General features: G+C 43.9%; 1 protein-coding gene across 4 annotated transcripts in view; it reads left to right on the forward strand.

Annotated features, from left to right (window-relative positions):
* Nucleotides 1-1,193: 1,193 nt before the first annotated feature.
* The window catches only part of NR1H3 (nuclear receptor subfamily 1 group H member 3), a 29,616-nt gene continuing 8,024 nt past the window's right edge, over nt 1,194-22,785 (forward strand). The window contains exons 1-3 of one of the 4 annotated variants that reach the window (XM_053944565.1): nt 1,194-1,281; nt 17,814-18,057; nt 20,833-21,099. In XM_053944565.1, coding sequence (XP_053800540.1) covers nt 17,940-18,057; nt 20,833-21,099 — 385 coding nt within the window. In that variant the 5' untranslated portion in view covers nt 1,194-1,281; nt 17,814-17,939. Of the gene's footprint in view, nt 1,282-1,423; nt 1,974-5,812; nt 6,602-17,813; nt 18,058-20,832; nt 21,100-22,785 lie in introns of those variants that run through there. The other 3 variants (XM_053944564.1, XM_053944567.1, XM_053944566.1) reach the window with 3 other exon arrangements.

Below are 22,785 nucleotides of genomic sequence, written 5' to 3' on the forward strand. Positions count from 1 at the left end.
TCACCCCCGCCGCAGCTTCGCTCGAGGACACGAGATTTCACAGTGTTCTGACGCTGTGCGCGTGCTCCTGGGTCAACTCGTGGGCAGAAGTAGGGAAGGCGGGCTGGCACGCACTGCCCGGCAGCCGTGGGTCGCTAATCGTCGCATCCTTCGGGTCAACCTGAGGATGCCCGTGTGGAATGGAATGCTGCTGCTGCTCCTGGCTCTGGGCAAAGAGGCTGCCCAGCGTTGGCGGGTTTTACCCAGATTTGGTTGTTCTTTACGAAACTTGGTCGAATTAGACGAGTGTGAGACGAAACCAGGCTTCTGCAGCCGCCTGTGCGTCCGCTGGATGGTTGGCCGAGGATCTCGTAGGTGCCGTGTAGAGGGAAAAATCACAGGCAGTTGAACGACTTTAGTGCTACTTAGTGTTTATCTCCACGTAGAAGTGCATAGAGGGAGGTGAATGAGGTTCTCGGCTTTCTCTTTTTTAAGAAAAGAAGAAAACATGGCTCTCGCGTTTGCAAAGTAGTCTTGGAGGCATGAGTTTGCAGTGTCAGAAAGTTGTGTGTAAGGTTTCAATAATTCAAACCAAACCCTATCCCAGAGCAACCCCCTGCATCATAAGCATTGAAGCCATGTAACTTGAGGGTGCCAAATTGTTTGTGAAGCAGGGGGGTTATTTCAGGGCAGGGTTGGTGCAATACACGAGGCTCAGCTGGACAGAATAACGTGTTTAATTTGCTCGTGCTCGAATGCTTAGTGAATTTAAACAGAATTATGTTTCCTATTTGTAGGACAGCACGAAGCCGCGTACTTTTTTTTTTTTTTTCTTTGTTTACTGATACCGCACCACTGAGGAAGTCCTTGGCGAGTGCTGGAAGGAAAAGGTTCTCTGCGGAGGGAGAACGCGCGCTGTTCCTGCGGCACCTGCTTTGGGATTGTTCTGTTGTTGCTGCTGGTTTTGCTCCGCCGCTGCGGGCGGGCAGACCGTGAGGCCGGCGGGTGCGGCGCGGGAGGGAGCTCCGGGCCCCCGTGCGGTCCCACCGCCCGGGAATCACCCGCGCCCGGCGCCTTCGCGTCCCGCGGGACCCGCGGGGGCGGAGCGGGGCGGGCGGCGCCTGCACGTGACCCGGGCCCGCGTGACATCACGGCAGCTCCGCCGCGGCGCCGGGAAGAGCGCCGGCAAGAGCGCCGGGAGCAGCGCCGGGCCGGGCCGGGCCGCCCCTCCCGCCCGCGGCTCGGGCACCTGCGCCACGGGGGGCGGCGGCCGCGCGTCGCCGGGAGCCGCGGCCCGCGCCGGTAACTTTTCGCGCTGGCTCTGGGGGCGGCGGCGTCTCCTTCTCGCCGCCCGCGGGGCCGTGACTCACGGCGGGGGACGTGGACGCGCTGTCCCGCCCCGCGGCCTGCGCCGGCCCGAGCGCCGCAGCGTTCCTTGCGACCCGGAGCCGGCGGCGCAGCGCCGCCCGCCCGCGTCGTGCTGCCGGCCGGGCCGGGCGGCGTTGGAAGGTGCTGGAAGGAAGAGGGACGGCGGCGGCCCGTCCCGCTGAGGCACCCGTGGCCTGGCGGGGTGCGGGCCGAGCTGGCGGCGTCACCCGAGAGGAGCCCGGCGGACGGGAGGGAAGGGGTCACTCTCTCGGCCTGGGTCCGGAGCCCAGCGCCAGCCGTGATGCGCAGTGTCTGCCGGCGGGGACCGAGCGGTCGCGCTGTCGGAGAGAGTCCCTTTGCTAAGGGGGTCGGAGGCGTCTGGGGAGCGGTGTCAGTTTCTCGTAGCTGTTGTCGTGCATCTGAAGAGCCCGATTTTCTGTATGCTGTCTCCGGACGTGCTGTCAGGAGATGTTTACTTGCTTTGTGGTAACTTGTTAGCTCTCCTCTATGCTCAACTTTAAGTTCTCTGTGTCATTCACCTGTTGCATCCTGTCAACACGGGTCGTGAGTTTTCTAGGCCAGAAACTTGCCTGTACGGCTGTTAGCTTGCATGGTGCTGTTAAAAGGTAACTTTGCTTACATTGGTGGTTACTCTTCATTGTGCCGTTTCACTGAAACTTATGCTGCTAAAGTCCACAGATCTGTCAAGACAGGATTTCATTATGGGCTGGAAGCAAACCTTGGATCACTGGTGAAAGAGAAATGCTCTATCTCCTGAAAATTCCTTCCCTTCTTTTCTTTTTCCTAAAGGGACAGCTGGGCTCTTCCCTGCAAGGTTTTTTGAGGAAGTCTCCAGCACTGAGTCACGTTTCTGACTAACAGTTTGGATCACTGTGTGTCAGACAGTTTCTGGCTATGACTGCAGGTTATGTTTGTCTGTAGGGAAGAGTCTTCTTGGATCTGCTTCGTGTTCCTAGGTACATGGAGTTGATCTACTGTTCCTGGGTGTCAGAGAGAGGGCTATACCTGAGGTCAGACAAAAGAAAACAGAAAACCTGGGATTTATTTTCTTTACTGAGTGGTGGGCTTGATTTTTTTTAATTGAGTCTGAATGAAAACATAACCCCCTTGCTGAAGTAGAAAAACATTCCTTATATTTTAATTAGGGAAACAAAAACTGTTTGAAAACTTCAGCCAGTTGTTCCCGAGCTCTACCCTTCTATCGTTGGGATTGTGAAATGAGGGCATTGGATGTGGTACACATTGTGCCAGGACCAGGTGGAGATTGGCCTTGCTACACTTCTTTGTCACCGCACCTGTGGCATATTCACCAGAAGATACCGCTGCTGGAAGGCTTATGAGAGCAGACAGACTTGTGGCTTCCTGGTGTGACCCCTTTTTGGAATCTAGCACTTGAAGTGATACTTCTCTCTCATACATGAATATGTCCATGCATTCTTTTTTGTACAGGAAGGTCAGCTTTTGCAGGAGAAAAACCAGGGTGAAAATATTTAACAGCTTTCTTCCAGACCCCCAAAATAAAAAGTGGAGGAAATAAACCTAAACCAGCCTGAGGGGGGGATAGAAAATGGGTCATTGTGGAGCTGCATGGGAGTTCTGTAGCTGCCAGAGGAAACTTGCAGCTACTCATGTTGTGAAGGGGTGCAGGGAGAAGTAGCGCAGCAGGGACTATATATATATAAATTGCCTAATCTAAAAAAATAGGGACAGGAAACTTTTTCACAGAATTAGTGTGTCCTGGCAGTGTGCCTGGGGTTGCTCTCGCTTGCTGTTTCCAGTTACTGCTGCTGCAGCTCCCTGTGTCTTGTCAGCATGTTTTCCTTACCAGCTGGCTGTGCAGGGAGGCTATGCAGGACAAGCGTGCAGCCGTACAAATACAGAGCAGGAGTTTGCTGCCTTGTCCCTGTCTTACACCTGCAGGAAGAGTCGTGCTTCCAGTGTGGTAAAGTGCATTTGATTGCTATGACTTTCTTTTCCTTTCTCTTGGATTAGTCCTCACAACTCGGCATGCTGGTTCTGAGGTAAACAGAAGAAATTTTGCTGTTGTTGAATGTTAGATTAAATGGTGATGGTCTCACATCTTAGAAGTATGTCTCTTGTAATTAGACCTGGCCCGTGATTGTATGGCTGTCAAGACTGACAAGTTTTCAAAATTTCAAGTTCTGAATTTAAAAATTTTTAACTGTTGCTGTTTTTCAGAAGTTGTGATTCCATCTGTCTAAGGAAGAGTATAGAATATAATGTGCTTTGTCTTGGGTGCATTGAAGGATGATCCTCCTTTCTGCTCTGGAAGCAGCTGCTGTGAAAGTCTCATTGTTGCAGATGTGTGGCTCTTTGCGTGTTGAATAGGAAAGCTTATCAGATTGTTTGTCACTCTCCCTCTTTTCCCTCCCCCACCAAGTAATGAGATTCTCACACCTGACAGCCTTGGAGAAAAGTCGGTCTTCCAGAACTGTCATAGGCGTTCCTGCCCATTGTGGTGGGGGTTGAACCTACTTGATTTTTGAGGCCCACTCGAAACCGTTTTATGATTCTCTACAAAAATACCTTGTTTCGTTGGGGGAGAATGTTCTGCTGATCTTCTGTAGGATGTGTTAACTTGTTCTCCTTACAGCATAATAACTCAGGAAGGCAGAGTCACATTCTCTTGGCTGTGGAAACTGTCTCGGTGTGAAGGAATTTCATCTTAGGAGGGAATTCAGGGGAGTGCTTCCTTCTGATAGGTACAGGTTTGCATTAAAGCTTATAAACAGGTTGAACTTGGTCATTAGCTCGTACTTCTGCTAGTATACAAATACTGTGTTTGACTTAACATTTTCATTGTAGTTACTTCAGGTTTGAGAGATGTGTTTAATATTGTTAAATGAAAAGAGGCTGTCCGTGTTCAGTCAGACCTTAAAAATATAGCAGTTAGAAATGATGCAATGGCTTTCTTTAGCATTCCTGTGTCAATATTGTTTTGTGACTTCCTGCTCGTGACCAAATACTTTTTTTTCCTGTATTTGGAACATAGACAAATTTCTTTCTTGTGTTCCCACTGAAAGGGAGACACCCCTAAAGCTAGTGTAACTTGTACTTTTATATTTGGAGATCTCAAAACCAGATTTCCTGTAAGGCAAAATTACTTGCTTTATGGAGTGTCAAAAAGAAAATGTTAAGATGATTTACATAATTTTGGTGTAATACTATAAATCACTTTGAAGTATGCACTGTCAAACTCTTAACAATCTTATTTGGGGAGAACAAAGGTTAACTAAGGTAGTGCACAGAGGAGAGCAGAGCATTGCAGATCTTCCCAGTAGGTTTAAGGAGAGGAAAAAATAAATGTTTATTTAGTGCGAAGTCGGTGAAGAAGTGAAGAGAAAATGTTAGAGGATGAGAAATCTAATTCTTGTTTTGAGCAGACCAAAACTAGTGCCTAAGTAGGAGAACTATCTTGTGGGATGTGAGAATTGAAGCAATATAAAAGCCATGTTGCAGAGTCAGGTTATATTGTGTACTCATAGAAACCTCTCTGAGATGTAAATAAGGTCTTAGGTGAGTATCAGACTGATTGCTAAAGCACATGACTGACAAGAGAGTAGGTGTTTCCCGGCATATAAGGCTTTCTAGTTTGTTTTAAATTTAAAAAATATTGGCAAATATGCTCATAAAATTTCTTGAAATCAATAGGGCATGGAAGTCGTATCCTTTCTCCCTCCAGGGAGAAGGGCACTGTTGGCCCACTGGTCCTCCTGCAGCTATGAGGCAAACAAGGTTGATTGGTTTAAATCAAGGCTTCCCACTTGCTGATAGAAATCATGATTAAAGTCAGTGATTTAAATAATTCATTTAACGTTTGTTTTGCATTTGGTAATTTCTTAAAAGGCAGCTTTAGTGTAATCAGTTAGGCTCATCTATTACTGCTTCTTGCCAAACACGACGATACAGTGTATATGCATACATCTATTTATGCTATTATATCACAGTAAATGTTTACATTACAAAATGGTCAGTTGTAATTACTGGGTGAATTTCTTTCCTCATGACTTGTACAAAACTGCATTTGAATAAAAAGGTCAAATCAAATATGCACATTTTTATACTATAATCACACAAATCATGCACTGGATACATAACAGAAAATATGCTTGCTGGAGTGTGCTATTAAATAACTGATTCTATCAGGGGTATTTAGCAGAATGAACTGGTTAGTTTTGGTAATTCTCTTTCCAGATCTTAGAATGAGCATAACTCATCGTTCCTTGTCTTGATTTCTTTGGAGATTGTAAGAGAGAGGTACCTCCCACCCATTTTATACTGCCTGCACCAGCTTTGAGTGAACTGAACTAATTTAATAAGTGAATTGAAGAAACTAATCTCTTTGCGCTTTTAAGAAAGAATTGTTTTGTACTGACTCTGCGGACTTCGTGACTTTCTGGAGTTTAGGAGTTAGATTTCTTAAACGATATCCAGTAGCCATGTTCTGCTTGAATAGGGTCTGTGTGTGTTTGTTTAAATGGTTGTTTTAGATTTCATCATAAATTGCCATTAACTTAGAAAATAAATTAACAAGTATGATCTTGAAAACTGTGTGTAATACCAATTTAAAGGAAAATGTTTGGAATTTAAGTAGTCTCATCTAGAGCGCTTATGAAATGAGCGTGAGCAGGTAGGCTTCTGTAACAGCTCTGTAGTATGTCTTGGTTGCTGTGGACATACATGCAGAAATGTGCCAGCCCCCAAAGGACTCCACATGCCTTGCAAGAGATTTTTGCTGGAGGATTTCACAGCCAGAGATGCACACATAGTGGCTTTTTGCACATTTCACATGCAGAAGCTCACATGCAGCTTTGTGTGGGCACATGAACTTGCACTGGAACAGCCTTTGGGACCTGCTGTGGTGGTGCATGCCTTGACATGCAGGCACACATGCACATTCAGAGTCCTGTGGGCAGCCCTCAGCAGCGTGCGTTGGCTTGCATGAGAAGTGCCACTGAGGCAGGGCAGCTCAGCTCAGCCAGCTGCAAGCTCCAAGAGTAGAAGGAGAAGCTGTCACCTGGCCCTCAAACAACAACTTTGTGATTCCAGTCTTCTGATTGACTGCTTCCCACCTTTGGCCGTTGTGTGCAGGAAAGGAATAATATGCTGATTTCTGTGAAAGGGCTAGGAAGAAGTTCAAAACGTGGCTTTTGTGTTTGCAGCTGGTGAGATGGACATTCTCAGGCATCTGCATATCTGGACAGGAAGCCAGGTAAGGGTATGATAGGTAAGGATATGATTTAAGGTCCATATAGCATGAGGACAGGCAAGGTTGCACTAATGCACCTTTAAGGAAGGTGTCAGAACCCCTTCCTTAGCAAAGGAAGAGGGAACTTCTATTGTGAGGAGTGTTTTATAATGAAAAATAAAAATGTAAAATGTAAGATATAAAATAATTATAGATCATACCAAGGTAGCCTCTGTTATCAGAGTGTGTCTGAAAAGCAGGGACATAACTTTCTGGCCTGTATGGGACTGAAGAAAAATTGTTCTTTGGTCTGCAGAAAGCTCCCAAGCTGATGTTTGTTCTTGTAGAAATTGAACAGGAGTGGAGAAAGGAGAAACCTTTGCCTGAAGAAAACATTCATTTTCTCCCTATCAGTTGTACTTTGTGGGCATTTTCTAAAGTGCTGCTTTTAAGCAGCAGACTGGGGGTGAAGGTTGAAGAAAAAAACAAGAAGAGACTGCAGACTTTTTTCTCCCTTGTTTCAGTATCATCTTCCACTGCTACTCCCTGATACTTGCTCTGGGTGGTGCCTTTAGCAGTGTCCCAGAATCAGTGGGGCCATCCACACCCTTCTTCCTTGACACAAGGATCAAAATAAGAAATGGAGCCACTTGTTGGCTTAGTCCCATTGCTTACTCCCACACACTTGTACATGTGCTGCATTTTGCAGCCTCGATCTTGGAATTGCACTTATTTCTGAGAAGTCAAGGTTATAGGAGCGCTCTGTAGGATAACGCGTGCTGGCTTCCTGCAGACCTTGCTGGAGCATCAGTCTTTGCAGGCTCACTGGTTTCTCATTTGTCCATGGGTCGTGTGTGATGGCTTCCTTCTTGTGGCAGGGTTGTGCCAGAGTTGGGAATAGACTGCACTCTTGCAGCACGCTGCTTGTGACAAACTCAGATGTTCTGATGGTTACATTCTTTTGCATTTTTCTGTTAAAACCTTTGTGCAGACTTTCAGTCTGTTCTGAGCTGTTATTGGGGCAATAGGAAAACATTGGTCTGTTAGCACCTCTGGTCTCTTTGTACCTTGGTACTGCACTTTGTGCATGGATGAGGGTGAGGCCTCCTGGGTGCTTGGAGACAACCTGTGAGGAGAGTTGGTGGCTCTGTTTTCCCCTCTGGTGGGTGTGCTGGCAGTGCAGCCATTTCACTGGCTGGGGTTTGAGCGGTGGATTCTGTCTGGCTCTGGACTGTTTTTGAGCTGAGTATTTGTGGTGATGTCAGGCAGTGTGAGAAGGGAACATGACTTGGCAGGACAAAGTCTGCAGAAAGTTCAACTCCACATTTGGCCAAGAGCCTTGAAGGCAATGAGATTGACACACACATTCTGCTACACAGCCTGTCACACGCCCTCTCACATGCTCCCTTCCTGTCACACAGATCTCTTTATCTCATTTTCAGACCTTTAACCCTTCCCTCCTAGCTTCTGCTTGGTGGGTTTATAAAACTCAGAGAAGTCCTCCTTATTTTGTTGATACTGTACCTTGTAAGGGTTCAGTTGCAATGACCCCCCCAAAGCAGAAATAGCCTATACAGGCCAGTATCCAGAAGAGTAGTCAAAAGCAGGGCAAGTTTACTTTGCAGCAAAGCTCTTAATAGTCCTTTATTCTGACCTGCACCCCTCTGCCAGTCTTCACTGTGTTTCTTGGCAGCTCTTCTGATCTCTCTCATTGCTCTGCTGCAGTCTTTTGGCTGATCTGTTTGGATATGTGCATCTGCACCCCTGCCTCTCTCTTCCTGCTCTTCTAAGAGCAGTATTAGCAAAACCTGACAAAATAGATCCTGATGATGCTTGAGTGGGGAATAGACTACCAGTCAGGCTTACTCTGAAGCAGTTTAAAACTCTGTTACGGTATTCCTCTGATGTGTTCTATATATGGGTATTTCTGTAGTATGTAATTTCTTCCTGACCTCCGTGCTACATCTAGGGATGATCCTTCTATGAATGGGAATCAGTGCTTTTCCCCTACTGCCCTGAAGGGAATCTTAATGAGTTTCCTGCCTGTTTTGCAATCCAGTACTGTATTTCTGGTTTGCCTGTGAGCGGTAGTATTTGTTGTGATTGATGCTTTTGGATGGAATGGTGCTTGGATACAAAGTGTTATATAGAGACATTACTAAGAAGTTGTTTCCCAGAAGCAATCTTGTATCAGTTATGGTGATGTGCAGTGTGCTGATGGAAGTACTCCTGGGGTGGGAGGAAAGGAGGAAGTCAGAAAAATGAACGAACAATTTTACTGTAAGCAGCCCTCCTCTTCTTTCCTTTTCTGCCTCTCTTCTTCATGACCTCTGATTTCATAGCTGGTAGAGGATGGAGAAGACCAGTTTAAAAGAGAATGTAGTCTGGACAATGCATAGGAGTTGAAGGCTTTTAAGTGCTCTTTTTGGCTTTGCCATGATTTATGCTGTGGCTTTATGTGTCTTTTGTCATCATGTCTTTCTGATAAAATAGTGCAGCTGCTTATTTTTTGCTTTTATCTGTTTTAGTAACTCAGTGCAGTTAGTGGACTGTGCCATGTTCCTGCTCAGAGGAGTCAACAGCAGTTTGAGGTTCAGTGTTGAAGAGATGCACTGGGCCTGGGGAGCAGAGGAGATTTCCCTTGATAAAAAGTGCTTAGCTAGAATAGGCCAATAGGATCATGAAATATCGTTCCCTTACTGCATAGTTGAGATGAAATAATTTTTTAAGGAAACAATCAGGTAAAAAAAACCCAACAGCATGTTGTGGGATTATTTATCACTACCATTTTCTATACATGGAAAAAAGGCCTGCAGTGCTCTTTTCTGGACATAATCTTATTGGTCCTCTTACTCCTTATGGACTAGATTTAGCCCTTTTCCCTGGCATTTCCACTACCAGGATGTTATTTTGGTGTGTTGGTTTTTTTTTTTTTTTTCCCAAAGTTCTGATCTCTTGCTTCAGATTGGAAATAGCATTGGGGTGACATCTCAGATGTGCTGTGAATCAGAGTCATGTTTCCCTGAAGCCGGGCTGTAACATCTGTGGGACTAAGTATCATAAAGGAGGAATGTAGGATCCATGGTAGAGTTTTTGTTCTGTAATATGGTGCTCCCAGGAAAGTCCACAATTATTGAAGAGAGAAGCTTCTCTAATTCTCCCCACTCTGTTCCAACTTCTATGCATCTCCATTTAAAAAAACCCAGCTTTTTAGACCTAGTTGGTTATTGTCATTGCTTCTGATCTTGGTGACACTATTACTTCTTGTGTCTTTTAAACTTTGTTCTCTGTGAAGACAAAGGAAGCTTTGGGTTATAAAACTGTTGCTTCAAAGAATGCCTGACTCTTATGTTTTGCATAGCTATGTATAATTGTGCAGAACAAGATGGCTTGTTGAAGATGGCTGAGTAAATATAGAGAAGGCATCCAGAAAGAAACTGGGTCTGTGGTCCTGTTTTCCATGATGTCATGCAGTGGCATTTAAAAAGAAACAGAGGTGGTGGGGTCAGATTGCATTTTTGGCCTTCAAGTAGGATGTGATGAGCTATCGCTGCATGAAGGGTGTGTAAGAGCTGGTCAGCAGCAGGATTAATGAGCTGCAGACACCTCAACTTTAATTTTCCAAACTGAAGGGGGATTTAGTTAGCAGATTATTTTATAGTAAGAAGTTTTGTTGGTTGCTTGAACACTTTTGACTTTTTTTTTTTTTTTTTTTTTTTTTGTTAGTAATGTGTGTATCTGGTGCTGTGGTTAGAAATGTGAAAGAAAGGCACTGTTAGCCAATACAGAGACCCTAGAAAGAAAAACAGACATGTAAACCAAAACCACATTTGCACAGATACATGTGCTAGGGGAAAAAGGACTTGCTGCTAGGATAGCTAAATTTGCTTGGAGAAATTGAGTGCTACTGGCAAAAGAATGTTGTTTCCAATTTAAAGTGAGTTTCCATAGGGAAAAATTGCTACTACAGGTGATGCTGACACATTCTGTGGACAAGGACCCAGGCTGGATTCCCGCCCTTCTGCTTCCCCAGAAGTGGCACAGAGCTGCCCCTTTGTTTTCTGTTAGCAGGAAGAGGCAGCTGCTCTGAGTGTTTCATCCAACTGGGAGGAGCACAGATGGAATTTTTCCTGTAGGAAGACCCTATCAGAGACTCAGTCATGCTTCCTGCCATCTGAAGGTCAGTGCTGATAGTGGTGTTGAGCTGTCAGTGAGCTGGAGTCATGGCCAGATATAGGGGATTATTGCAGTTCAGCTACAAACAGCAAGTTCTGCTCATGTTCATCCATGTGAGTGCTGCAGAAGTTGGTGTCCCTCTAAAGTGACTCTGCTTTGTCTCCTCCCCATGTTGGGAAACTGGCTACACAGCTCATCTGGTCAGATAGAACTGAGGAGGGATGACTTGTCATTTTACAGGATGGCTTGGAGGGGAGGATGGAGGGATGCTGCTACTGTCACATCTTCCTTGCTGTAAGCCTGTGCAAACCCTGGTTTTGGCCATTCCTGCATACCCTGGTTATAGCCATTCCTGGCTATACGCCAGGTTAGCCAGAAGCTTGAAAGCTGAGGTGACAATAGAAGGCCTAAGAAGGGGTTAGAGATTTTTATTATCCAGATCACTGTTGTGTTGTTTTCCAGAGTTCAAAGGAACTTGTGTCAATGGCCTTTTAAAGGAATTTCATGGCAGCAAGGTGGCTACATCACTCCTGATATGACTTGTTATTCATTTCCAGTTCATTAACAAGGGAAAAGTCTTCTTACCATAATCCCTTCCTCCCTCTCTCTCTTCCCTTCCTTCTTCTCACTCTTCCCCTATCCTCTTGTCTGCCTTTTGCTGTCTCCCGTTGTCAGAGGGACTAATATTTCCTTGCAAACAGGAAGAGAGACGGGAGCAGCCCTGTGTGCAGTGTGAATGAACTCCAGTAACCTCGTCTCCTTTTCCTCCACTCAGTTGCAGAACCAAGGACATCTGGCAATTGGGAGAGAGGGAGGGAGGAAAAATAAAGGCACAGTCCATTTCAGGATCTTACCCACCCTGAAAGTAGTCTCATGTATGCTGTCTTTTCCTCTTGCTCCTTGTGTTGACATGGCTCTCTTTAATCAGACAGAAACCAAGAGTTGAAGGGAAGGGCAAACCCAAAACATCAGCCTTTGCCAGGCAAGGTATAATGAGAGGCAGATGAGAGAGCAGGGAGCACCCGCTTCTGGATGAGGCATGTGAGCAGGAGAGCTGACTTGCAAAACAGTTGCTGTTGGGGGTGAGCTTTGCAGAGCCTGTAGTTCCCTGGGTGGGACTGGAGTCAGTGCATTCTGTTGTCATCTGATTTAAAATTTGGGAAGCCATATTTCCAAAAGGAGGGAGTCCACAGGTTCTGCAGGAAAGCAACAAATATTGTAGTCCGCAGATCATGAAGGAGGAGCAGGTTTGGTTTTTTGGACTTTTTATGTGGAGCAAAGCAGGAGTACTTTGTACTACAGGGTTTGTTCTGCCCTGTTTTGTTGCATTGTGTTTGGTCACACAGTTGTGCCTTAAGATTCTAATCCACTTTGCTAACCCATTTGTTCACTTGTTTAGTCCTACATTCCTTCTTGCCTTATGTAGGGTGAAACTGTCTTGGAACTCCTGTTGCTACTATTGTTTGTTTGTAATAGACACTTCACCCACAAAATAGCTAAGTCATATTAAGTTCAGATTCATAAATGTCCATAGAAGTCTTTGTATTTTGGTTGTAATTATAAGGTCTAATTCGAGAAGGAAAGTTATGAAGACTTCCAGTCTCCCAGAACTCAGCTTTAGGATGTTTTTCCCTTCTCAGTGTTCTTTTAGATATAGTGTCTTTCAGAGTAACACCTTTCAGGAAATCATAGTTACACCTTTCTTCTCTTCCCAGTACTCTTTCAACCAAGTGACATACATCTGTTTATTTTAATCTTTTCAGTTGTTAGTCACTTCTGCTGTTGCTCTCTGAACTTTGTGGTGGTTTCCTTGCCCGACCTGGGTAGGAGACAGCGTGCCTTGTGTTGAGACCAAATGAAACCCAGTGAGAGCTGGATGCTGCAGTGAGCCCACTTCAAAGGGAGAGACAAATGCCTAGGCAAAGACCATGCCACGAATCAGCAAAGTTATGAGTAATAAAGGAGTTGGTTAGCAGCAGGAGTAAAACCCATAGTAAGGTGGGGGATGGGGGGAGGGAGGCAGGCTTTGGAACTGAGCGAAGGAAGGGAGAGGTGGTGATTAAGACCCTTAATTTGAGACTGGAATGCAGCTGCGTAGCTGGGAGTGACTTGTAGGACTCTTCTGCATAGTTGTCAATGGTGGCAAACAACTTAAAAGGCTTACAAAGCAGTGCTACAGTCTTGGACAGCTGCTCATGGTCAGCTGAAACTTAGCTGGACAGCAAATGAAAGCAATCAGGAGGCTGTAGCTGTTCTTTATCAGCTTGGGAATGATGGTGGCTCACAAATTCTTTCCAGTTTGTGGTTGCCTTTATGCTATTGGGAGATGAATATGGATAATGCAATTTCAAACTGTGTCCCTGCAGTTTTCTGAGAGAGGGACTTACAGCAGGAACACTGGACTAGTCTGTTCCCTGAGAGTTGCAGAACTTTTTTCCATTCTTTGTAGACATACTATGTCTACATACAATGTTTGTTCGTATGTTGTTGTATGTTTGTATGTTTGAACATACAGTGTTCAAAATCATTCTTTACAGTATCCTGTTGCACTGCTTTTCACATTTTGCATTTTTGTGATTTGTCTCTCCCATTGTCAATCTGAAGTTATTATTTTTGCATGTGAATTTTGACAGTTTTCACATATAATATTACTTCATTTTCAAAATGTCAGATTCATTTTCTGTCTTGAAAGGTACAAGGTGTATTTTTCAACTTTTCTAATTGAAACGTGTCATATACTCTTGCCTCACTCATAGACCTGCTATCTGTTTCAGCATTTTTTGAGAAATGTGATGATGTAGAGGGAAGGACGAAGAATAGGCCAACATGAGCTGGGAATAATCTTTGTTTCTCTGAAACAGCTACAAGGTAGTACCAAGATCCTATGGAAGATTTGTGAAAATACTCTGGCTGCTACACTACGCATAGTATAGGAAAAACATTAGGACATAAAATATGGTTATTCTGTATGAAAGGATTGGAACAGTGGTGCCTCTCAAGGGGTTTAATTTTCTGCTGGTGCTGTAGAGTCCTGTGAAATCTCAGTATAACTGGTGTTGTTTTCTTTTCTTGGCCATTTAGATCTGCAGCCAGCATCTGATACCCAAGGTAGCATTATCACTGTGTGAGTTGTGCATTTAGGTTTCAGCAGAGGTCATTATGCACTGCCATGGGCCCAGATTTCAGAGATAGATGCTAGCAGCCAGTGTGAATCTATACTGCATGTCAGAGCACATGTAGAAGCCAAAATGCCTACTTATATCCCTACTTTAGTTACCTCTGAAAGATAGCCCTTCCTGTCAGATGTATTTGTTCACCAACAGCCTATTAAGGCCCATGCTGTCCTGTTGACACACAGTGAGCACAGTCATGTTCGCATATGTATGCAAACATGAGGTCTCTTCTGCTGATGCTGACACGCTGCAGTGGCTGCTTGTGACTCATTACAGAACTGAAACATAGCTATATATGTTTGCCTTGGCAGAAACTGTAGGATATTGTAATTTACAGGGCCAGGACTGCGATGAGTAAATTCTGTTTTGAAGGATCACAGAGACTTGAACAACTTCCTAAAAAGCTACTCTTTCCTCTGAGCCTCCATTATTTGGAGGTAAAGGGCTTGTTGTACTGCTTCTCTGATTGTTCATATGTTACACAGTACAGTTTCAGAGATGTGCTTGCATCTGATCTGGTTCCTGATCCTTAAACTCCTCACAGAAAGTGCTAAACTAAGAATATCAGGAAGAGGACAACACTCTTCAGCAGAAGTGTCATACTAACTGCATTTGGCTCATTGGTTTCTGTATATTCTGTGCTGCCCAGTGGTATCTCCTTTACTTGTCCTCAATGAATGTGGGACAATAGTTTGGTATGTTCTGTAGCTTAGTCTGTTGATGACAGGTCAGATCACAGTCTTCCAAAAGAATGTGTAAGTGCTTCAGCTGGCTTAGAGGAGGACTCAGCTGAGGGAATGGGATGAGATTGTTGCTGGAGGAAGTGATGAATGTTTCTGACATTTAGCAAGAGGTGCAAGAGGCAGGGCTGCCATCTTTAGTCTATGAAAAAACAGTACCTTGTTGTAACAGTGCTGACCTGTGACCATCAGTATCTGAGTTGTTCTGTTTTCTCAGAAAAGAAGGGGAGATGGAAGAAATGGAGTAGGGTGAAGCTGATGGTGACACATTTCAGACACTAAACAGAAGTGTTTAGTGTTTCATTTGAGACATGCGTGGCAAGGGCTAGCAGAAATTTGTTTCCCTCAGCCTTTCATCTCTACCTGTTTCCTCACTGGAGTTTGTCTGCTCATCAGGTTGCTCTCTTCAAGATGCTGCATTTGAGAGAAGTGATTGCTTCATCTTTTGTCACATGGCCAGTCCTGGTTTCTGAAACTGAAGGAGTTGAGACAGACAGTGGGAGGCAGCACAGCTGACTGTGTCAAGAAGACAGTGTTCCCTCTTGCAGTTACGGTTTGCATCACCTTTCTGCATTTTTGGTTGAAGTGGTGGTGCAGATTGGAAGGTGTGAATCTCTAATATCGTGATTATTAGTACAAAACTTGGCAAGATTTTTAGTCACGTAAAAACAATCCTCACGCATTTCTGTGAAAACTAACCTCAGGCTTCGTCACACAGCCTCTCACTTGTGTGCATGTGAGGAAAATGCTCAGTAGGCTTCTTTACCTATCACCAGAGTGCTGCTGTTCACAGGTCAGTTTTCCACAGGCTGCAAGTGTTATTATTGCACCTACAAAAGGAAAACTGCTCTGTCTTAGGAGCAGAGAAGACAAGTAACCTTTTCTATCTGACCCATTCTGTTTTGGGAAGGTTGGAGGCTGGTGCATGTAGCAGGAACACATTGGGTAGTTCTACAGTGCAGAAAGTGACTTCTCTGTTGCTGTGTCATGGATGTGCTCGTGGATTTATATTCCCCTCCCTCTTGGTAGCTTGCAGTGTCTCAGACAATCCTCTTTGTACTCCAGATGTCCTCCTGACAGCAAGTTTCACTCTTGCAATGTCAGTCATTGTGCAGATTACACAGTTCTGAAATCCCATCAGACTGTACCCTCCTCTTGTTTTCTGGAATAAGTTTCAGTTGAGGCAGGATTGCACTAAGAATGGGTCTCTGGTACGAAGTACCTTCATGGTACGAAGGCCTGGGCCTGAGCGCTGTTAATCAGTCCCTCAGATAGGTGATCAAACCCTTCCTTTGAAAAATTGCTGCAGTAGTGCTGCTGGTGATTCATTCTGCACAGTAATTAATCTTTGAGTGAGTCTTTTGTGTGGTTTAAAGGAATGTGGAGATGCAGAGGCTTACTCTTAGCTTTGTTGTTTCATGACCAAACATGTCCAGAGACATCTGTGTCAGCATTGGTGGGGAGCTTACATAGGACTAGGAATACAAATTGGGTTTGGATTTATTGCACTAAAGTTCCTATCTCCATCTGATGCTCGATGCTGCTTTCACAAGGTATTCAGTTTCTGCAAGATTTCCTGGGGATGCTTTTTTTTAAAAAGTTGATTGTGGTAGCCACATTGTTCCTTTGAGGACCGTGAGTTTCTTCGAATTGGTTGCAAATCGCATCGGCTAGGTTGTACCTCTTCCGCAGTAGGACTTCCTTCTGTCTGTAGGTTTAAGTCTCATATTTGCTGTCACTGCTTTTGTCCTAGATAGCCTGTTTCTCCAGCTCCATTAGGGGGAAGGGAGCTCTGAATTCCTGATGCAGTCTGAGGCTATGTTTACAGATGTCATGTGAATTAATGTGCCCTGTGGGTTTTAACACCTGCGTCCACAGTGTAATTGGAGATGACAGGATCTCAGCAGGCCTGACAATATGACTTGCTTTTATACTTGATGCCTGCTTCAGAATTCTGGGAGGGGGTTCATTTTTGGGAGCATTGCTTTCATCATTGTTTTTGACATTCTGAGAAAAGTTGTGTGGTCTGATTCAAATACCCAGGAGGAAGGAAGGGACCTGGGACAGTGGTTTTCTGCCTCTTCATGGTCAGCACTACAGTGTGTGAGGCATGCCCCTGCTTGCCTGATGTTCTTGTATCTGGGCTGCTTCAGAGCTTTCTGTCACCTCCTGTCTTTCAGGGACTGATAGGCTTCCAGTCCTGAACTCAATCACTCAAACTGGTACAGGCCTTTCACGTAGTTGCTTTTTAAATCAGTTAATCTCTTTAGCTTGCATTGGTAAATCACTGAGTTAAGATCAACTGACGTTCAATCAGCTTAGGGGTGAGCATTTACATCAGTTTCACTGAATCTGTGCGATCAACCGAGTAGGGTCCTTTCTGTGCAGGTGGGGCTTTTTGGAAAAAGTGGTTGGATTTGCTTTCCAGTTTCAGGTTCTGTAGTGGAGTTAGGGCTGTGTAATGAAGATGCTTTTCAGCATGGTTTCTAGGTTCCACGAAAGGGTGTCCTCAGAAGGTTGGTGGTGAATCCATTTCCTGAGAATGGCATCGTGGCCATTTCCCATAGGGAGGACACATACTTTCAGTTTCTTGCTGTAGGTGAGGGGAGGATTTCTCATCTTAGATGCGTCATCAACCTTTGTCAGTCTTTAGCTACTGATACTATGAGGGAAATTCAATATTTTGTAGTCTGCTAAATAATTGTATAAAAAATGTCTTTTCCAGTTTTCTATATGCTCTGCAATACACACACCAAAATTCAGGGCAGCTGGCAGCACTGAGCTATTTGTTACTGGAAGCTTTAACAAAGGCCACTGGATATAATGCCAGGAATTTGCCTCTTACACACTTGGAGAAATCAGGGATGAAGTGCACTGGTAGTGTTGGCAATAATGAAGACTTGTCTTGCTTTGATAAATCTGTTGGCAATGAAAGAATAGTTTTACACCTAGATATGCTAGTCTTGTACCTTTTACCACAGTTAGTTAAAATATTGCATTTTAAGAGTATAAACATTGATAAAACAAAGCTAATTATGGAAATGAAATCTTGAAGCTTGCTTGCGATACAGCATGTAATAGATTTTGGAAGTTAATAGTCTCAGTAGTTGAACTTGCGCCTCTTTTGCATCTGTTTTTTTTCCACAGGTACTTCCTGACCTTCAGTAGTAGAGAGAAACTAAGGACTTTTAAGATAGATGCCTGTTGCCCCTTGCTTGGCAGAAACAAGGCTGCAGCGATGAGATTATAGTGAGCCCTTCCTGTGTGGCTTCCATGGGTCCCACTCAACTCAACACACAGGATCATGGGAAGAGGGTGGCAAGTGTATTCGAAATGGAGGAGGAAGGGCTTCCGCTCTTCTCTGGCTCAGAGAACCCCCCTGAGCATACAGGTAGGCAAAAATTCTCACTAAATCTATGCAAGATAAAGGCTATCCATTCTTTCAGCTGTAAGCAGAATTGATACTTGGCAAAATTTTAGGACAAGTTCTACTGTGCTTGAGGTACTCAGAGATGATGTTTAAGAATAGAGTCAGTTATTGACAGCTGAAGACTGGGTTTATCTAAGTGGTAAATGCGTTGAATATTTTGCTTATTTGACCTTCTAGAGAATAGATCCATGGCAGTAAGATAAAGTTTTTTTGGCCTTATCGAAAGCTGCTGAACAATAAAGCTTTACTACAGTTGACAATCCAACAAGGGTAGGTGGTGCAAAGAAATCATAGGGTTTTGAAGGTTCATGCAGTGGGAAGACAGTAGGAGTTTCTCCATGTATTTCTTATGCTAACTGAGAATGAAAACTATCAGGCATAGAAGTGAGATTCTGTAGTTAAAGCTGCTACTTATAGCCACAATCCTGTACTTTCAAACTGTAAGAAGACAGTGTAACATCTCTGGACAGGTAACATGAAAAAAAAGGAAAGCATAAGTGCATAGGGCCATCATCTTAATGAAAATATGACACATTAATGCTTTTGCTCAGCAGTGAGGCAGTGGGCAATCTTGATATAAAATGAAGAGATAATCTGAATATTGGATGAGGACTCATCAATAGAGTAGAAACAGAGTAGTTAAAAGGTGATATGAGATTATCCAATAAAAGTCCTTAAAATGGGTCTGAGGACTTGAAAAGAAAGTGATTGATAGATTGATTCCTTATGAAAATGTAAGGAGAAAAGAAACAAAATGTGGAAAATATTTATTAAGTAGGCAATATACTGAGGAAGTAGGACCCTAATGAGAGCTAAAGGTTCAGAGGTGGCATTCGTGCTTTCTTTATACATCTTATGTTATTTCTGTGTTATCTTTGACTACAGAAAATAACAATAATCATCTATATAACTAAAATTCTTCATGCTCAGAGATAGAAAATAATTTGCATAGATCAAAGAATAAGCCTGTCTCAATAAAGCAGTCATAGAAAAGGTAATAAGAAATGTATGTAATGTCTTAAAGACGGCTAAGAAATCCAAAAGAGGGACAGATTTATCTGTGGAAGTCATTGGATTACTCTGCTATTCCTCAGAAGCATATGAACATCATTTGAGGCTTCAGCAAAGTGTTATACTAGTTATTCCACCATTACATGTGCTTATACTAAGTAATCTGAAGTAACTGTAGGGATTGCATAATTTTTACTTGGTAGTTTATTGTGTGAAGAGAAATATAGTTGAACAAGAGAGGAGAATATCAGAAATTTAACCTTTCTGATGACATTTTCTTGCTGTCCAATCTGCAATGAGACGTGCAGGCCAAAATGAGTGACCTCCAGGCCTCTGTAAAGTCAGTGGGATTGAAAATCAGCACCAAGATACTCATGGTTGAAAACTTGTGTTGAGGAACACAAATAATAATGTCTGACCTAAAACTGATTACCATTCAGCAGAATAGTAAACGTAAATGCAAGTAAGGACAGAAGTATTGGAAGGAAGAGTAAGTACAAAAATGAGACCTGCAATTGTAACCCTGATGCTGATCAAGAAATAGGCAGTAGCCTTTTTCTTCAAACTAAGCCGTAACTCTGGTGTAAAGGCTTTCCAGGCATATCTAAACGTTATCTGGAGATTTATCAAGACATGCTGGTTGTAATCTTTATAACAGCTGCCATAGAAGAATCTATAATATGTGACATACAGAAAAATACCTGCACTATGAGTTGTGTAGAATATCGGGTGTCAACATGGCTAGAATTAAATGGATGGAAAAGAGAGAGGGCTAATAGGGAGGGGATGCACATTTAATATTGGCAAGCATTTGATTGGAGTGCTTAAGGTAAGATGTGTTGGAGCAGACCTAAGATGTTTTCAAAATGCAGAGCCACTGATAAGGTTAAAATCTGTCAGAATGATATAGGAGGAGTTGGGAGCTGCTGCACAAGACCATCTCAAGTGTGAGGCAGTAGTGAAGGCCCCATGTTTAAAATAGAGCAACAAGCTTTAGTAAACTAACTGTCACTATGAGTGTTTTTTGGAGTGGGGAGTGCTCTTTTTGAAGAGGAGGTGCTGGCTTCAGGATTCTAAAGGCTCACAGAGCTTGTGAAGTGTACTGTTTGTGTGCTTATTGCAGCTAACTCCACAAGTTGCTGTCTTCTGTTTCAACAGTTTCCCCAAGTGTTCAGTTACAGGGATTGTTTGCTCAGTCTGGTATTTGTAGGGTCACAGTTTCAGCACTAGCTTTCTGTCGCTACTGAATTGAGGAAACATTTTCCCTTATTCTTGTGCATATGTATGGCAGAAAATAGAAGTAAGAGAATTTGAGGTGAGTTCTGAAGAAATTTACTTTTTGCACAGTCTTGGATTTTGACTCAACTTTTTTGTAGTTGAGTCACATTGGTAATGTAACTGTAACATTGGTAATGTAACTGTAATTAGAAAGTGCAGAACACTTGGCTTGAGTGTGTTTTGGCTCTTTCACTCTGTTTTGGAGAGGAATGAGTGGGAAGCTATATTTGTTTATATAGTTGAGGTGAAACCTTGTAGATTATGTCAGTAAGTTTGTTGCAGAAGACTTGCTTGCCCAAAAGGGGTGTGTGGCCGGGAGATACTAGGTTTGAGTGAGGATGTTGGTTGTCAGGAGTAGGGCAGTTGTCTGCAAACAACCACGCTTCCTTCATGTCTGTGAGTTCTCTTTTGTTTTTTTTTTTCCCTCACTACCGTTCGTTTTGGTAGAAAATCCCCCCTTGAAGCGGAAGAAGGGCCCAGCCCCTAAGATGCTGGGAAACGAAGTGTGCAGCGTGTGTGGGGACAAGGCCTCCGGCTTCCACTACAACGTACTGAGCTGCGAAGGCTGCAAGGGCTTCTTCCGCCGCAGTGTCATCAAGGGCGCGCAGTACGTCTGCAAGAACGGCGGCAAGTGCGAGATGGACATGTACATGCGCCGCAAGTGCCAGGAGTGCCGGCTGCGCAAGTGCCAGGAGGCCGGCATGCGGGAGCAGTGTGAGTGCAGGCACCGGGCACTGCAGGTTGGGGTGGAACAGGAGGGCTCTGGGAACGATGGCTGTAGGGCAGGGGGCAGTGCGAGTGCTTGGGGAGGGGGGACGTGGAAGCCGAGCAGGCTGAATGTTGGAATATGTATGGGAAGTCACTGAAAGCTCAACAACGATCACTTAGGGAGGTGAGGCTGCTAGTGGAACGCTAACACCCAGCCCTGCTTTATTTCTTGTAAGAAATTGTGGAATATACCAGCAGAGGAAAGACTCACATGTTCATCAGGGTGCTGTAAAGTGTGTCAGTAACATCACGCTTGTGACCAGGACTGTAAGATTGGTCACCGTGCTCCTTGAACAGCAGGCACTTTTCTTTGCTACCTGCTGTGAGCTTGCAAAAGAGGTCAAGGGCAGCACCACAGTACTGCAGCTGTGTTTGTGTATGAGCTGATCTCATTGCTCCCTTTAGTGATCTCTGCTATTTTTCTCACGCAAGCCATAAGGCTGCTGTTTCTGAATATTCACCAGTATTTCTGCTTGCATATAAGGAGCAGCCCTCCTTGAAGGTATCCAGGTTTCATCCCTTTGCTGGTCAAGACTGAATGAATGCTCAGTTAATGTTAGATCTGCTTGAAGTCTTCTTTTTTGACATTCAGCACCCAGAACAGCTAGGAACAGTGGGTGTTCCAGAAACATAAAATAATTTTGCAAAAATTAAGTCCTAATGAGCTAGGAAACATGCTGTTCAGTTTTTCAGCATGAAACACAGCACATCATTATCTTTGTCTCACTGGTTTGTATCAGTATTACGTGTGCTGTCTTTACCCCGTTTCCCCATTCCCAAGAGCTACAAAACAGATGTATTCGAAAAGCAATGCAGTAAGACCACTTGTTCACTTTGCTTCTCTTTTGTTGCAGGTAGATACAGAGAGCCTCAGTATGTTTCTGCATTTAGTCATTGTTTTCTGTTGAAGACAGCTCAGGAAAATTAGGTCAAATGGAATCTTGGTGTTATTATCAAGAACTTGGCATTTCTTGTTGATGCTGTAATCCCCACTGCAATTTGCCTTGTTAGTTTTGACAGAAACTAAGGGCTTTTTCCTCCAGCTGTTTCACTTGCAAGGTCATTCCAGAACTTCCCCCCTAGTAATTGCTGGAAACATTCTTCTAATTCCCAGACTGAAGTTATTCATGGCCAGTTTATTGTTTTTAAGCCAGTGTGAACCATGAGGTTAAATAATTCCTTCCTGACAAATCAAGTAAGTTAGGTTGCTTTGAATTTAGCGTGGTGTAGGAGCTTGCACATAGGCAGTTTTCAAGATTCATTAATAGCCAAGTAACATGTTACCAGATAATTTTTTTTTTGTGCATTGCAGTCCCAAGATGAGGGACTGTAATCACTTGGATCAATTATTTCCCTCCTTAAACTGATACTGTAAGTAGCAGTCTCTAATCTTACAGATCCCCCTTATTTTGGTAATTGTATTGAATGCCTTTACTGTTAGAATTGTAAATTTTGTGCATGGTGCATGTACTTGTGCACACATCCTCACTGTTTGAAGTCAGGGATAAAGGTTACTCTCAGCTTGACTGTGTTATGTTCTTTGTCTGTCTTTTCAATCCCAAGAATGCTGTCTTACAGCAGCTCTCCAGTTCTTGTCTTTGTTTAACATGATTCTGTTAAGAAGTGCAATTG

This window comes from Vidua chalybeata, chromosome 6, assembly GCF_026979565.1.
Source record: "Vidua chalybeata isolate OUT-0048 chromosome 6, bVidCha1 merged haplotype, whole genome shotgun sequence".
NCBI lineage: Eukaryota > Metazoa > Chordata > Aves > Passeriformes > Viduidae > Vidua > Vidua chalybeata.